Raw genomic sequence first — 18482 nt, forward strand, 5'->3', positions numbered from 1 at the left:
TAAATAGAACTCCAGAAGTATGAGGGTATATTCCATGAAGTGGGATAAATATTTTTCTAATTTGATCTTCCTTTTTCTTTTCTCTATTTTTGTTAGGCCAAATCTAATTCCCAACTGTACACTTTTATTTTAATATCATAGATTCAGCCTTTTTAAAATATATATTTTTTTAAATTCATAAAAGATAATTTAAATAACTTCCACTATTTTTTATTTTTTCATAAAAAATATTTTTAAAAATATAAAAAAGTAATTTTTTAGAACAATTTTTTTATATAATTTTTAAAAAATATATAAAAAAAACCACTTTTATAAAACCATAACATTAACAACGGTACATTTGACAGCTTGACATGTTCCCTTTTATTTTACCAAATAGAGAAATCTGGTTAGTTGTGATTTTTGCCATATTTGAGTCCAGAACCATTAGCTTGAATAAATTTATTGCGTTAGAATTTATCTCATCAAACTTAATGCCCATGTAGTAGATTTACCCCTTCAATTATATTGCAAATATAGCAAATGAAAAAGTACTCGTCACGCCTTTTGGATTTTTGTGTCACACTCGTAATAATAATAATAATAAATATGATAAAAAAAATTCTATTAAAATAGTTAGTTATACTAAAATATTAAATGTAAGATTATATGTTTGAATTCCTCACATCTCACTTATTATTCTAGTAAAAATATATAATAATTTTTTTATTATAATAATAATAATTTATTTATTAAATAAATAAATAAATATAAAAAAACTGATTTGGAGGAGCTTAGAATTAATGTTACTATGTAAAATTAAGGACTTGGTCAGTTCAAAACATGTATTGTGGACGGCAACGAATTTTTCACCACCCTTTTCATATTCTCCACCACTAAGGTTGAAATTAAAATTTAAAATATAAGTTTGAACTTTGTCATATAAAGAATAATCAAAACTTAGGGAAACGAAATATTAAAATAATAAAAAATTAAAAAACGATAGACACATTTTGGCTTTTTAGCGCATTACTTTGCGCTTGTCTGTTAATGCAGTCTCACACTTTCTCTTAACTTTTCTCAATTTTTGCTAGGATTAATTAACACGCATTATTACTTTTTACCGTCGCAGTAATAAATAATAAATTAAATGATTAGTAATAATTAATAATAATAATAATAATAATACTAGTTTTTAAAAATTCTACTTTTTGTCTCAATGGCGAAGGAAAATAAAATAAACAAAATTTCAATTATTTCTGAATAGATTGTAAGGTTCCAGTTGTCAGGTTGTTGTGAATGTTTATGTAAATTAAAAGAAGTTGTTGAAAAAAAAGAGAAAAAAAATGGAAAAATCGTGTGTTACATGTTTTTGTTACATTTTTTATCAATGATAGCATTTAATATTGTTACTAACTCTATCATTTTTAATTTATGATGATCATGAATCATGATTGATCTTTTCCCATAATTGAAAGCACTTTTTTTTGGTTATGTTTGACGGATAAAAGTGCTTTCTGGGTAATATTCCTGTTGAAATAAGCACTTTTATATGTTTAGGTTTTTTAAACCCCGTTTTATTGAGTTTTTGGAGTCATCCAAACAGGTCATAACATAGTGTTCTTTCTTTCTCTTTCTCTCTCTCTCAGTAATATAAACAAACAGTTTGTTCGCGTATAGATTTGCTCCGAATGTCGCAATTCTTTTACGACGCATTGCTTTGCTTTCTTCCTCCACGCGTCTTTCACCGTCATTGTTTCTCGTTTTCATCTCATTTCTGACAATGAGATCAAAATTCTAGCACTCTTTCTTTTTTCGTCGATTTTTGTGTGTGTTGTTGTTGGTTGAGGTTTTATTTCTCAGATTTCTGTAAGATTTCTGAGGGATTTCTGTGAGATTTCTGAGATTTCGGAGATCAGAAGGTGAAATGGCACCTTTGTTCAATTGGGGTGCGAAAGAGAGTCATAGAGGAACACCGGTGGTTGTGAAAATGGAGAATCCGAATTGGTCCATGGTTGAACTCGAAGGTCCTTCAGAGGAAGATATTCTCATGACAAACCCTTCTTCAAGAGACAAAGGAAGAGGGAAAAACGCCAAACAACTCACTTGGGTTCTTCTCCTGAAAGCTCATAGAGCTGCGGGTTGTTTAACTTCAATGGCCCCTGCATTGTTTGGACTTGTCTCCGCCGTGAAACGCCGTGTGGCTTCCGGAAGAACGGACGCCGAAACCGACACGGAGGCTGGTGGTGGAGATGGTGGTTGGGAAAAGGAAAACCCTACCGTGAAAAGTAGGTTCTATACATTTATAAAAGTGTTTCTATCTTTGTCGGTGTTTTTGTTGTGTTTTGAGGTTGTTGCTTATTTTAAAGGTTGGCATTTTAGTGCTCCGCATCTTGAATTATGGAGTCCGGCATTTGGGGTTAAGGATATTTTTGATTGGTTTTATGCTAGATGGGTTTTGGTTCGTGTTGATTATCTTGCTCCACCTTTGCAATTTCTCACAAATGCTTGTATTGTGCTTTTCCTTATTCAGAGTATAGATAGGTTGGTTCTTTGTTTAGGTTGTTTTTGGATCCGGTTTAAGAAAATCAAACCTGTTCCAAAAGGTGCTGATGGTGGTGTTTTAGATCTTGAATCTGGAGAAAAGGGTTTCTTCCCTATGGTGCTTATTCAGATCCCCATGTGCAATGAGAAAGAGGTAAATTACAATTATTACAATTTTTACAGTAATATTATATTCCTTATGTCTGTTAAATTTGTTGTTTCTTGCTGTTATATTGATGTGATGTAATTAATGATGTTTTTGTTGTTGTGTTGTGTTTTTTAAGGTTTATCAACAATCTATTGCTGCAGTGTGTAATTTGGATTGGCCAAAATCGAATTTTCTGATTCAAGTTCTTGATGATTCGGATGACCCGATAACACAATCGTTGATTAAAGAAGAGGTTCAAAAATGGCAACAAGAAGGTGCCAACATTTTGTACCGACACCGGGTGATTCGAGATGGGTACAAGGCTGGTAATCTGAAATCTGCAATGAATTGTAGCTATGTGAAGGATTATGAATTTGTTACAATTTTTGATGCTGACTTTCAACCTACCCCTGATTTCCTTAAAAAAACTGTTCCTCATTTTAAGGTACTACTTAATAGTTTGATGATTCATTTAGGTTACTTTTTAGCTTTGTCCTTGTTGAATTATTGATATATGTTGTCGTGTAGCTTGAGGAAATCATGGTAGATTTGTTATTATATGGTTAATAATTAATTAATTATTGATTGGATTTGGATTTGGATCCACTTGGTGATACTGCAGGATAATGACGAATTAGGACTTGTTCAAGCTAGATGGTCTTTTGTGAACAAGGATGAGAATCTTTTAACTAGGTTGCAGAATATTAATTTGTCTTTCCATTTTGAAGTGGAACAACAAGTGAATGGTGTTTTCCTTAATTTCTTTGGCTTCAATGGAACTGCTGGAGTTTGGAGAATAAAAGCTTTGGAAGAAGCTGGTGGTTGGTTGGAGAGAACCACTGTGGAGGATATGGATATTGCCGTTCGAGCTCATCTCCATGGATGGAAATTCATTTTCCTCAATGATGTTGAGGTAATGCAGACAGCACTGATTCACAAACCAAACATTTGTTTTGTTTATCTTGGATTCATTTTCTGATTCAAAGCTGTGAATGCTTCCTCCAGTGCCAATGTGAGTTACCTGAATCTTATGAAGCTTACAGAAAACAGCAGCATAGATGGCATTCTGGGCCAATGCAGTTGTTTCGCCTTTGTTTGCCTGACGTCATACGAGCCAAGGTGTGTATCTCAATTCTCAAAGACTCAAAGTCCTTTTATTTTTATTTTTTTTATGGAAATTCATCATTTCGATCTTTAAATGCGCGAGGCGTTGCATCAAAGTTACTGAAAACATACATAAAAAGTTACTCAAACATTTCTTTTTGTTGATTAGTTTGATTCTCGAATATTTGGTCTGTATAATTACCAAGAAAAAACACTTGGGGGTGTTTTTGTAATTTAAATACTGCCGGGACTACAGTGATAGCGGCAGCAGCTTCCACATTTAGACAACATCATAATGTTACATTTGTGCTTATTATGGATATACATTGTGTTTATTTATTTTGCAGATAAGCATATGGAAGAAATTCAACATGATATTTCTCTTTTTCCTTCTTAGAAAACTGGTGTTACCATTCTACTCATTCACCCTGTTCTGCATAATTCTTCCCATGACAATGTTCGTACCGGAGGCCGAAATCCCTGCGTGGGTTGTTTGTTACATCCCAGCAATCATGTCATTTCTCAACATTCTTCCAGCACCAAAAGCTTTTCCCTTCATCGTACCTTACCTCCTATTTGAGAACACCATGTCAGTTACAAAATTCAATGCCATGATCTCAGGCCTATTCCAGCTCGGAAGCGCGTACGAATGGGTCGTCACTAAGAAATCCGGCCGTTCATCAGAGGGCGATCTAGTTTCATTGATCGAGAAACCAAAGTATCAAAGAGGGTCATCAGCACCTGATCTCGAGGAAATGAAAGAAGAAATTAGGAAACAGGAAGAAAAAATGACGAAGAAAAAGAAGAAGAAACATAACAAAATGTATATGAAGGAACTTGCTTTGGCTTGTTTACTCTTAACAGCTTCAGCAAGAAGTCTCCTTTCAGCTCAAGGAATTCACTTCTACTTCTTGTTATTCCAAGGAGTATCATTCCTTTTGGTGGGTCTAGATTTGATTGGTGAACAAGTAGACTGAGAAAAAAAAGCAATATCAGAGTAATAATTGGAATCTGTACAATGTAGAGAGAGACATGCATGAGGAGTTAGTCAGTTAAATACAAGCAAAAAAGCAAAGGCTCTATGAATCATGGAGACAACAATTTATTGGGAGGGCTTAAAGTGCTGGTCTTTTGCTTGCTCATGCTTCTCACTTCAGGCTCGTTAATTCAATTCAACTCAATCAAATATGTGAGTACAGTCTGTTATTATCATCACCATGGATTGAAAAAGAAGATTTTGATGCCTTTTTCATTCAAAATGTGTATGTTTTAACCCTTTTTTTTTCTAATTCATTTTTGTAATTTATGTGGATTTTTTCTCGATGGATCATTCTTTTTCTGTAAGAAAATTTGTGGTTCAAAACTTTTACTGACAGGAACAGAAGAAACAATATTCTCCACCGCTTTGTATGCAGATAGAATAGTTTACTAATTAAAGTTAATTATTCTTGTTAAATCTTAAAATGGGACTAGTAATAATAAAGAATTTGAGTTAATTTTTGTTGAGTTGTAGATAAAATGAGGAAGCACCCATAGCAATTGAAATTTAAAAAGTGGTCCTATATCCTTGCTTTTTATTTTGCCACTAGTGTTCTGTTACACTCATTTACTTGAAACACAGTGAAGCTGTTATGATGATGATGATGATGAATGTGTCAGTGAGTTTTTGAGTTTGTGGAGCGAGTGAGTGCTAGGACATTGTGCTGTACTCTATGAAAAGGAAAATTGAAGTAGAAGTTTCGAACTTTAATTTGAAGTGCACCGATAGAAAGGGACCATGCTGCACATTTTAGGCACAAGTACTGCTAGGTAAATATAGTTTGAGACAACAAAAACATGTGAAAACAATAAATAGATGATGTAATTTCGTGGCTAGGTTGGTCTGGTAGCACGTGGATGCAAGGTCTATGGTTTGATTTGATTTGGTTTTGTTACATAGTAGTGTAGTATCCTCAGGAAATCCTACGTTCTACTACCGGTTGTTAGACAACTGTACTATCCTGTCTGGTTGAGGCGTGATGGATCACATGATATGTTTTGTTTTTTTAGAGGAAATGTGATTAACTCATTGCAGCATAGATCAAACGATCAAGAAATATAGGTACATCGTAGTATCTGCCACATCTTTACTATATACTATCACTCTCAATAATAACATCAATAATATAAACATGAGGAATGACAATTGAATGGGCGATTGGCGATGTTTCTAAAATGCTAAGAGATCCAATATCATTGACATGTTTTTAAAATGTTAAGAGCTCCAATTTCATTGTCATATTCATGATTCATAAATTGATTTCAATTTGGTTTACAATTAATTTTGAACTAATTATTTTATAAATCAGTTTTATTGTATGAGTTAGTTTAAAACCAATTTATCTTGATAAAGAAAAAAAATTAAACTATGGTATGTGATGAAATAGAGATGTAAATAACACGATTTTATTATTTGAATTTGTAAATAATGGATAGAATGGAGTGAAATATGATGAAATTTATTTCGTCCAATCCTCCATTTTTTATTCCATCCGATTTAGAGTGTATGTAATGGAGTGAAACTATTAATAAAATACCTAAACAATGAGTGAGATCTATATTCTATTTCGTGATGCTCTATTTCATTCCTTTATGTTTCATTATGTTCTGATATGTTTCATCAATCCTAATAAATGATAGGATTCTTGTAAAAGGTCGGTGTATAAAATAAAATTCCTAGGTTGTAAGCGAACTTATCCTATATGGGAAAAGTTTTGTAAAGTTGTATCGACGTTAAGTCATTTATAAAATTAGAGCACTTAATCATAGAGGATTCAATGTATTTGAATTTTATATTATTTGTGAATACATGTTATATTATTGTGAATTTTATATTATATTATTTGTGAATACATGTTATATTATTTGTGAATACATGTTATAGTATACACGTATTTGTTCTTGAGTGGATAATTGAGTCGAGTTGGTGCACAATCAAAGGGAGAAACCCTAACATGAAATTTGTGGATCCTAAGCAGGATCAATGAAAGAAGTTCACAAAATTATTCAAACAACACAACTCTAAGTAGGATCAATGAAAGAAGTTCACAAAATTATTCAAACAACACAACTCTAAGTGGATTGAAATATTTTGGAATTATGTGAATTCACGTATAATCATTGCATATAGGTGGTCTTTGCATGATGAGTTGTTGTGTTTGGTAAAGACATGTTTTATACATCTTCCATGTATTGATGTCATATGTTTTTGTTAGATCCTGATTATCAACTATATTGCATATTAGGCTGAATGACAATCAAAGACTTAGCAGTATGACAATCTAGATTGTTAATCAGAAGTAGAAGACTTAAGGCTACTTAAAAGTCCTTGATGAACATATAGTTTTATCAATAACAAAAGTGTATATCGTCTTCAAAGTGATGTGCCAAACAACTTATAAGTAACAATTATTATTTCAAGTGAATTAGGGCTTCATAGTTGATTCGAGAAATGATTTTCAAAATTAAAAACAATAGAAATAAAGTAAAGATTGAGATTTAACAATGATATAAAGGTGTCGAGATTATAATGTAACTAATATATTCAATTTGATACACTGTGAATTCATTAAACACATTTGTGAATCTCTCACTATAAATATAATCTCTTTAACGCAAAATTTACTTCCGATATAAAATAAGCTCTGTTTTTGAAATCTTGATAAAAACCTTTTTTGAAAAGATTTTTAATTTAAGAGCTCTATGCACCGTCCACTAAACTATTCATAGTCCATATTCGTACTAAAATTATGGTGCATATAACTACTACAAATTTCACCTATAATAGCATCAATTTAAATAACACTTTATAATGAAACACTATCAAAAAATTCACGTAAAGAACTATAATAGCGCTTTTTTTTCTTTCTAGAAACTATTATAGGGTTTCCAGTTTAATTTGTTGACAAAACAAATAAAAATATTATTGAGGATTTTAATAACGCTTTTGAAATAAAAACTATCCTCGATACTCCTTTGTTATCGTTTATAAAAAAAAAAAACACGTTCAATTATTTTTGAATTTTTTGTAATTTTAAAAAATAAACTAGCAAGATATCCGTGAGTCGCACGGGTTAAACTTATTTAATTCAGTATAAAATATATTTAGATACACGTATAAATTTGAAATGAAAAAAAATTGGAGAAAAAATTTCATATTTATAAATAAAAAATTCATCTCTCAATTAAAGATAATTGTTGATTAAAATAAAATAGATATTGTCTTGATAGGGATCCGTAAAATAGAAAGTTACTCCCTCCGTTTCTTTTTAAGTGTCATTTTTTAACTTTTTACACATATCAAGGAAACTAATCATTATTGTTACTTTTCGAACAATAATTCTTCTTTTATCTATAATACCCTTAATTATTTATTAGATTCACTTTACTTTTTATCTCTCTATAATTATTATCTAGGGGTAATTTTGAAAAAATTGCAATTAATACTACCGAACTTTGTAAGTGACAATTAAAAAGAAATAATTTTTTTCAAAAAAGTGACAGTTATAAAGGAACGAAGGGAGTAGTGGTGTACATCATTATTAAGTGATATTCAATTTGATACAATATAAAATGTTTTTAATTACGCATGTCAATTTATAATGTGTTAAAAGGAACCATGATGATATAAACTCAATTGTATTACATAATTATATAAAAAAAGAGACCCATGAGATGGAGAATAAAAAAAAATCACATTTAAAATTAAAAAAAATTGTCTCTTACATAAAAATAATTGTGGATTAAAATAAAATAGCAACCCTGAGATGAAAAATTAGTTGTGTGCAAAGTTAGTTGTGTGCATTGCTATTGAGTGCTATCTAATTTGATACCGTATAAAATATATTTAAATACACATGTCAATTTCAAATGAATTTAAAACAAACAATAATCATATAAATTATAAATATTTTTTATATATAATAATTATAAAATAATTATATTTTCATTTTAGATAAATTTTAGATTTTAAAAATTCAACATTTCATGTGTTCTTTTTCATTAATCAAAAGGAGGTTCAAATTTTGTTATTTATACTTAAAAAAATAAAATAGAAAAAATAAAATGGAGAGAGAAAAATAAAAATAAAAATGAGAAAGTGTGAGAAAAAAAAGTGGAAGAAATTAAAATTTTGAATTAAGAGAAAAAAAAAAGAAGAGAAAACTAAAAAAAAAGTGAGAAATGAATGAGGAGGGAAAAAATGTGGTTTGAATTTTTTTTAGTATTTATTAATTATAAATATATTCTTTTATTAATATAATTTTTTAAAAAAATATAATATATTAAAAAATTTAATAATAATTTATTTTAATAGATAGATAGGTGACAAACAACACTCTATCGTTTTTAGAAATTCTCCATTATGAATCAAAATAGAGGTTTGATTTTATTTATCGTATGTAACATGTTTGTGAGACATATTGTTTTGTTTGTCATTTCTTTTACTCTAAGAAAATTATTAAGTCGATTTGTGCAAATTCAAAGTGTGATAGCATATCATAGATGTAGAAAATTAATCCTGTTGGAGACTCCTTCATTATGTTTGCAAGTTATGTATTTTTGTGATACTCGAGTTAGGTGATTGAGATACTTCTTATATTTTAATTCAACCTGTAGAAAAACAAACCCAAGAGATGAGGAAATTAAAACTAGTTATATACATTACATTGGGTTGGTTCGAAATTGTAAATTCATTAAAACTTTGTCCATTGATTTAGTTTTAACTTTCAATTATATAGTGTATAAAGCAATTAGTTCTAATTTACTTAATAAACAACATTCTAGGCAGAAGGATCAACTTCATTAAAACCCAATGAAGACTTGTTCTGCTTATTACCACCAGCTCCCATGGAGATTAATGGCCAAGTCTTTTGTTATAAGTTATTGTCTTGGTTTTCAAATGACAAGTTAATATCTATTGTCTATAACCAAAACTTGGTTTTCGTATAGTCTGTTTTTCTATCAATTTTATCCTTAGATAACTTTTATAATAATTTTTATTGAAATCAATATTATTATCTTTCATATAACTCTCATTTAAAATTAATAATAAATAAAATAATATCATATATATTTTCACGTATGTTAATTAAGAAAACAGACAGTCGTGCTCATCTAAACACTAATTTATATATAAAACAGTAGTCGATGAGATTAATTATTTGCATAAGGTACTAAATCACAAACCTTTTGGATTAGTTTTGTTAACATTAAGTTGATCCAATTGTCGGTGATGGTTGGAAAACAAATAAAAAATGAAGAAAAAAAATCATGCATCAAGTTAGATGGTAATCTAAGTACTACATTGAATAGTTTGTAACCCTAATTCAAGTTTTGTATTGTAAAATTAAATTATTTAGTTTTTTTAAAACTTATATATATATATATATATATATATATATATATATATATATATATATATATATATATATATATATATATATATATATATATATATATATATATATATATATATATATATGAGATTAATTATTATACACTATCAGTGTAAAAAGTTTTACACCGTCGGTTCATCACCATCACTCGTTTGTATTACTTTATAGATTTTTAAAATAAAAGTCAAACTTCTTTTAATATCCAACGTCTATAATTAACTGACGGTATAAAACCCTTTTACACTGTCAGTGTATTTCAATTAATCTCTCTCTCTCTCTCTCTCTCTCTCTCTCTCTCTCTATATATATATATATATATATATATATATATATATATATATTACACTGTCAGTGTATTTCAATTAATCTCTCTCTCTCTCTCTCTCTCTCTCTCTCTCTCTCTCTCTCTCTCTCTCTCTCTCTCTCTCTCTCTCTCTCTCTCTCTCTCTCTCTCTCTCTCTCTCTCTCTCTCTCTCTCTCTCTCTCTCTCTCTCTCTCTATATATATATATATATATATATATATATATATATATATATATATATATATATATATATATATATATATATATATATATAGACACACACTGATTCTTTAGATTATGTGTTGCTCCAATTTAGTAACCTTTTTAACTCTTAGTGGTATGATATATGTACTTTTATACTATTAATTGATATGTGTTGAGAATATATCAAGTGAGTAATATGGATAATAGTCTCATATTGGTTGGAAATATGGAGATTTAAGCATTTATAAGTGAGAGAACCCACCCACTTATTACCTTAAAGTTTTTGGTGAATATGTGGTGTGTCTCTCACAAAGGTGTTGCTCTAAAACAGAGAAGTCTCACAATGTTCAATGTTGCATAATAAAAATCCCCCCAACAATATGTTATACGTGAAACTTAGTTTTCTTATTGTTTGTGTTGGTATAGTAATGTAATAACATTCTTTTATTATGTATGCAATGTTAAGAAATGTGGTTGGGCCTAACTCAACCCTACAAAACCGGTTGGTAGAGTGATGACTACCCCCACTTATAAACACATGTTCAAGCCATATATTATCCGATTTGAGACTCTTAACACACCCCCTCACGCCTAGGACTGGACATCTGGAGTGTGGAAATAAATGGTGGGTGGCCCACCGGATCTTAAATGAGGCTTTGATACCATGTTAAGAAGTGTGGTTGAGCCTAACTCAACCCTACAAAACCGATTGGTAGAGTGAGGGCTGCCACCACTTATAAATACATGTTCAGGCCATATATTATCCGATGTGAGACTCTTAACATGCAAGAGGAGAAGCATGGAATTTGAAATTCTTAAGCTTTTAATAGCGTTTTTATATAAAGTGCTTTTAAAGATAGAGTATATACTATAGCGAATTTTAATTAAAATGATGTAATATATACTTTATCTTTAATAACACTTAAAAACGATATTGAATGTTAAAAAAACGTTATTAAAACACCTTTTTGGAGCTATTTCAAAAAGAAAAACTACACACTGGCGCAATTGAATTGGCGCCCCATTAAAAGCATGAACAATTGTGTCAATTGGACTGACAACATCATATGCAGACGTTAATTCAATTGGCGCCAGCACTATAAATTTAGGTGCAATCGCCAATTCGTTTGACGCCACCAATGTGTTTTAATTTTTTTTGTTTGAAAGCTGGTTACTTTGGAATTTTTTTAGAAATATGAGTTATTTTGAGAGTATTTTTGAAAAACTGCGTTAATTGGATAAAAAATTATTGTTTTTCCAGCACATTTTAAAAATAATTTTTATAGTGTTACATATTTTTGTGTAAAAAAAATTATAAAGAAACTTTTCATAAAAGTTCAAATGAAAATTTGGTTTAAATAGTTATTATTACAATTTTATTTTAGATATTTTATCATTTTATTGAATATCAAAATTTCAAATAATCACTTAATTTTGAAGCCATTTCAAATAGCTTTTCATAAAAGTCATTTTTGAGATACAACTTTTTGAAAAATTATGATTTCGACTATTTTTTAATCTTCAATGATGTATGTTTCTGTTATAGGATGTCAAAATTAGTCTTTCAATTTAGAAAAAATGAATTTATGCAAATTGTATGATGATGCCTAACTGGTTATCAATATCATACACCACATGACAATGGAATCTTATCTTTTTTTGTTTTCTTAAATTTAACACTATTGATGTAGTCAGAAATATGATCTACTACTCAGTTTCTCAATCACCTAACCTTTGAGAGTTGTTGTATCATAAGTCAGAGCCCATTTGGCTCAAGCTATCTTACCTTTGACTTGTTACTATAATGTATAACTCTGAGGTATATTTACGGGTGAGAATATGCTATGTTAGTCTACAAAAGCCTATAGCCTGGCCTACTTAAGGCTTGGTCTAGCCTAGCCTATTTAATAAAAAAATTAGGCTTAGACTTTTTTAAAAGTCTATTTAGTTAAATATGTCAAATTTATGCTATTAGAAAAAACCTATGAAGCCTCATAGGTCAGCTTATATGTGCATATCTATTAGAAAATAAATTAAATAGTATATAAACGACTTTTGTTGTCTATTTATAAAAAGATAAAATAGACTATTTGAAAGCCTTGATGTGAAACATACTTTTAAATCGGCTTTCAGGCCACGTCAAACTTTGAAAAAGGACAGATAAAGGAAAAATGCTTATAATCGACTATAGACCAGGATCAAACTTTAAAAATATATTGTAGGCCAAACTTAGACCTCCTAAGGCCTAATCTGGCCTATTCTCACCCCTAGATATATTGCATATTTTTTTTACTTAACAATGTAATGACAATTGACATGTTTTCCCCATAGGTTCGTCCTTTGTGGAGACATTACTTTCAAAATACACAAGGCCTTATTTTTGTGGATGACGACAATGACAAGGATATTTTTGTTAACGTTAGAGATGATATGTATAGGAAGTTAAAATCCAGAGAAAAACTTTATAATGACTGATTTTTCCGCCGTTAAATCGGTCACAAAGTTGAATATTACATGTCATTTGTGACATCATCAAAAACAAACGTCGTTACTGATATTTACACAAAAAGGACTAACAAGATCTAGTTCGTAGAATTAAGGAATTGAAATGGTCTTTTTAAAAGTTAATGGACCAAAGTAGACCCGAGTCAAAGATACGGAATGAAAAAAGGTATTTATAACTTCTTAAAATTGTTGGTTTATGTGGACTAGGTAAAGTATGATAATTTATTTGTACTAATTGTTAATAATGAGTTCCATATGCGAGAGCCAAGAAAGTTTTCAATCATGAGAAATAAATATGTGGTTGAGATTAAAATACAATATTAAATGGTCACGTGACACCTGGTTGGTTTTATACAAAACTAGTTAAAAACTCGTGCATTTGTAAAATCCTAAATAGATCGAATCTATAATATCATAATTAGGATATTATATTAGGTGGTACTGATACATTAAATAACATACAAATGATATACGTACATGAATTCACATAAGCTACACCAAATGCGCCTACATATTCAAAACATAAAAAACTAATAACACACAACACAAATCAAAATAAAAAAGGATGTCTTCTTGCATCCATTAAGCCATCGCTCCTTTCCCTTTTCCTGAAACTCGTCCATCTGTAAAAGTAAGCAACACCATGTGTTAAGATAATACTATCTCAATAGAGTCCTACAAAAATCACAATTTCGCTCAAGGTTAGGGTCATTTAGGATTACAAGAGATCCTACAAGGTTTTAACATTCATGTGTCTTAAAACAAAAAATGAGTATCGAGGCATAATCAACCTCATACGATATGAGAATGCTGATACACTCGCTCTAACATACCATGTTAACCTCAGGAGATAGTTAGCGTCATGGAACGTCAAATGTCGACTAGAACTTCTCATATCAAACCTAGATTTACAACCTCTATAACTTCCTACTAGACCTTTTTGTCATGTCTAGTTATCGACACGACCCGCCACCTTTCCTGGATTACCATCTTGATTACAAGCTACATTCATGTATGTGAAAGGAGTCTCGACATTAACCACATGTATTGCAATTGATTCTTTCAGAACCAATGTTAACATGTACTCACTATCATCTGATACACGTATATATCCAAGATTCAATATAGGTTTCCCTTAGATTTGTGCCCTAGGGTTACCTATGATTCTTACCTTTCCTTACAATCATTCATTAATACAAGATAAGTATGATGACATTTTACTACAAGATAAGTCTTTAAATTAGCTTTCTAATACTATAAATCCCATATAAATCAGAGCTACCAAACTCAAATCATGCTATTTTCAATTCTACCTCACATTTTTAACATTGGTATTCGAATACTAACTGGTGGTATTCCAATACTGTTAGACGATAGTACCGATCTAGAAGGGGGGTTGAATAGATTATTATTTAAAATTTAGCGCTATTAAAAAATGTTTTCAACGGTTGCGACAGCTCCCTAGATCACAATCGTCTAAACGACCTGTTAATGGAAAGATCGGATATGCGTGAAACCGAATGGAATAACTAAGATAGAGATAATCAACCACTATCTAAATCAATCGATTAATTACCACAATCCTTAATGTCGTTACCTCTAATGATGAGTTAACACAATAACACAACAAGTAAAATATTAATAGATTTGTGTGAGATTAATTTTATCAAACACTTGGTGTGCACTCCACACCAAGTCTCAATTTCACTCAAATTGAATGTGCAGAATTTTACTTAGTTGTAATCAAAGTAATTGCACCAATTTGTCGAACAACTACTATGCACAACACTTAAGCGAGATTGATTTTACTATTAATATCACACAAAACGTAATTAATGCAGAATTTAAAGAGTTAAGAGAAAGAGAGAACAACACCAGATTTGTTTAGTCAGTTCCACTTTCGTCCTTGCTTAGGGTACGTCTGCCCCAAATTCTAAAACTAGAATTGAGATCTTTATTATCAAATTGTAAAGTTAATACAAGAGAAGAAATGATCACCACCAACAAACCCCTAGTGTTATTGCAGATCCTATTCACTTCTTTCCCCTTGATTCAAGTTGAACCAAGTCCTTCAAGCGTTCCGAACAAACCTCCAGTTGTAGCTACCTTATTGCAAGAACTCCACGTTCTCCAAAACTCTAGCTTGGCTGATTTTGATCGGATCTGCGTGAAACATCCGATTGTAGCCACTTTATTGCAAGAACTCCATGTTCTCCAAAATTCTAGCTCGGTTGACTTCAATCGCAAGATGCTTGAACCCTAACCTTCCTTCAGAATCCTCCGGTTACTGTTACTTGTTTGAACGAATCCACCGTTCTTCAAACCTTTCACTCGGCTGAATCTATGAAGAAAAAATTAGTGCAAAAACCCCTAATTCTTGGAGGAAAAAACCCCATTGGTTTTATTCAAGAAAAACGCACTCAAAGCCTCTATCCAAACTAAGATTACACAATCCTATTTGGACGTTATCACCACAATAATGCACAATGATCAACAAAAATTGTCATGTGTGGTTGTTGAGAAATACAATGAAGAATGAAGATGAAAAACACTTTAGTGTATATTGTAAGACCCCAATTTTGACCCTAAGATCCCTCATGGCATCATAACATTGCATTTGCATAGCCTCAAGGATCATGAGCATCTTGGTTCCCTTTGCCTTTGGGTGGGACTCCTTGTGATTGGTTTGAGATCACCAAGCATGCTTGAATTATACATCATTATTTCTCTTACTTTTGTTTACTAAAAAAAAAAAAGAAAAATACAAAATATATATAAAAAAAAAAGAAAAAAGAAAAAAAAGAAAAAAAAAGAGAAGAAAAACGAAAAATTCGTACCCCCTCTACGGAGTCGAATATCCATCCTATCATCGAGTTTGCTTTTAGCCCTCTTTTGGATGATGAGTGTTTTGGGAATATTCCCCAATTCACGCCTTGGTTGGTCACCTATTATATGCCCAGTAACCGGTATCCCTGGTGTTCCCTCCTCTCTCCTCCCTATTATGACTTTTTGTCCTCTATGGAGCCAGATTTTCTTGAGTTGAGATATACCTTTTTTAGGTCTTCCTCAGATGATTTGGTTGATTGATATCTCTCACCCTTATACCGGTCTTAGATATTCATTCTTCCCGAGCATGTTGTATCTCACCCTCATACCGGCGATCAGATCACATGTCTCCTTGAGCTTATTACCCAGTAACCGATAATACCTCGTCCCGCTGCTTCCCCAGGAGTGTCCTTTTAGGCATCCCCAGCGAAGTCCCTTAGTGGATTGTTTTCATCCGGATTTTTATCCGAAGTATCCGTTGTGGATAGTTTTTGCTGTATTGGCATATTCCCCAATACATGCACCTTTGAGTCAGCTCGGGTCTTTCCATTGGATATTTTCCCTTTGGAATTCTGTTCCCCAAGCGTTGAGTCGTGACCTGCTCACGCATTTTATTCCCTCTCCTATCCCCAGAGTCTCTGTCCCATTGAGTGTATTTCTCATATGGATTGTCTTTTCTTCTTTGTGGACACATATCCCCACAGAGTTCGTACTATTTGCATACATACATCTGCATCATGAGGTCTCTTAGGGATCAAAATTTGTCTCTCTGTTATTATTTAAGCCCATTCTACCTCGTCGAAACGAAGATTTTAACCTTCACTTCTCCGGCTAGAATGATCTTAAATAGGGGCATCTGTAAGACCCCAATTTTGACCCTAAGATCCCTCATGACATCATAACATTGCATTTGCATAGCCTCAAGGATCATGAGCATCTTGGTTCCCTTTGCCTTTGGGTGGGACTCCTTGTGATTGGTTTGAGATCACCAAGCATGCTTGAATTATACATCATTGGTTCTCTTACTTTTGTTTACTAAAAAAAAAAAAGAGAAGAAAAATGAAAAAAGAAAGAAAGAAGAAAAACGAAAAAAAAGAAGAAGAAAAACGATAAAAATAAAAATAAATAAATAAATAATTAAAATATAACAATTTTTTTTTTGGACTTGGGCCTCTCTCATTTGAGCCCACAGGTCCACAAAAACCAGGTTATAAATTCAGAGTTTCAGTGAAACAAAGAGGCCATTCCTATTACCCTGGCAGGAAAAAGAAAGTGAGAGAAGAGCTGACAGAGTTCAGAGCAACCTCCAGAGGCAAACCCTCAGATTGCTCTGCAAACCTCACGGGTGCAACTCAATTTCAATCGATCCTCCCCAATCAGGTATGCCCTATTTCCACTACTTTATACTTTCAACCTGAAATTTTTTGATACCCTTTTGATGCATGTGTTTGACAGGAGGTTTAGGCCTCCTACCCTTGGTTGCTTTTTGTGAGCTTTTTTTTTTTTTTTTGAATTTTAATGGCATGATTCATGTGGTTACATTTTGATTTAGGGGCAACTCTTGATTACCCTATCTTGTTTCTCTAACCTGTTTGTTGAGTTTTTTTGTGAGGGCTCACATGACTCTTGCAGAGATGGCCTGGTGTTCCACTTTATTTGTGGGATACCCCCTGGAGGTTTATTCCGATTACCTGTGCTTAATGGCTTGAGATATTTATTTGTGATTGCTTATTCCAAAGGATGGGAGCTACTTGGATCATCAATATGATCTCAAGAGGGGAACTCCCAATGTGATTTTATTTTCTTTTCCCTTATCTCTTGTATGTTTAGGAATTTAACCCTTTTTTTTCCATTCTAACCCAAGCCAAAACTTTTTGTGCAAACAATAACTTTTGTTTTCAACATTAGAAACCTAAGCCTTATGCTTTTGATTTTCAAAACTTATTTTTCATAACACTTATTCTGAATTGAACCTTTTAATCCACTTTAACCATATTTTTGTAAATACTTTTAATTGGTAAATATAACTCATTCAAATACTTTTTGTGGTTTCAATGGCCACCTTCTTAATCAAACCCTTTTTTTTATAACCATTAGCTATTAGGTTTGAATTATCCTTGAGGTAGATATAATACTCACCTTTATCCTTAGTGATGGACAATGAGTCTTCCATGCTTATTATAGGGTTAACCCCTCACTAGCATGTTGAAGTTATCCTCACATGGTGGATTTGTGGTTTTAGGTTGAGTTTTCTCCCTTTGATAACAAAAGACCTTAAGGTTTTTGGACCAATCAATTCACCAACCTTTTTTTGAATTTTTTTACCCCGAACTACGAGGTTTTGATCCTAATCTTTTTTTAAGATGGTACGTAGGCAATGGGTTCATCCATTCAAACATAAAATGTAAATAAATTTATATATTCTTTTCTCATC

The 18482-nt window shown here is 31.5% G+C and overlaps 1 protein-coding gene across 1 annotated transcript; it reads left to right on the top strand.

Annotated features, from left to right (window-relative positions):
- The first annotated feature begins 1445 nt into the window (after positions 1-1445).
- On the top strand, positions 1446-5175 carry LOC127087974 (probable xyloglucan glycosyltransferase 12). Its single transcript, XM_051028890.1, has 5 exons — positions 1446-2677; positions 2808-3116; positions 3294-3584; positions 3677-3790; positions 4123-5175. Exons 1-5 carry the CDS (start codon positions 1907-1909, stop codon positions 4750-4752), a joined length of 2115 nt encoding a protein of 704 aa, XP_050884847.1. The 5' UTR covers positions 1446-1906; the 3' UTR covers positions 4753-5175.
- The last annotated feature ends 13307 nt before the right edge of the window (positions 5176-18482 follow it).

Source organism: Lathyrus oleraceus, chromosome 5, assembly GCF_024323335.1.
Source record: "Lathyrus oleraceus cultivar Zhongwan6 chromosome 5, CAAS_Psat_ZW6_1.0, whole genome shotgun sequence".
In the NCBI taxonomy this organism is placed as follows: Eukaryota; Viridiplantae; Streptophyta; class Magnoliopsida; order Fabales; family Fabaceae; genus Lathyrus; species Lathyrus oleraceus.

Excerpts from the sequence above, each read along its gene's own strand:
- LOC127087974 (XM_051028890.1), top strand. The coding sequence starts at position 1,907 with ATGGCACCTTTGTTCAATTGGGGTGCGAAAGAGAGTCATAGAGGAACA. Across the intron at positions 2,678-2,807 it reads CCATGTGCAATGAGAAAGAG|GTTTATCAACAATCTATTGC; the intron begins GTAAATTACAAT and ends GTGTTTTTTAAG. Across the intron at positions 3,585-3,676 it reads TTTTCCTCAATGATGTTGAG|TGCCAATGTGAGTTACCTGA; the intron begins GTAATGCAGACA and ends TGCTTCCTCCAG.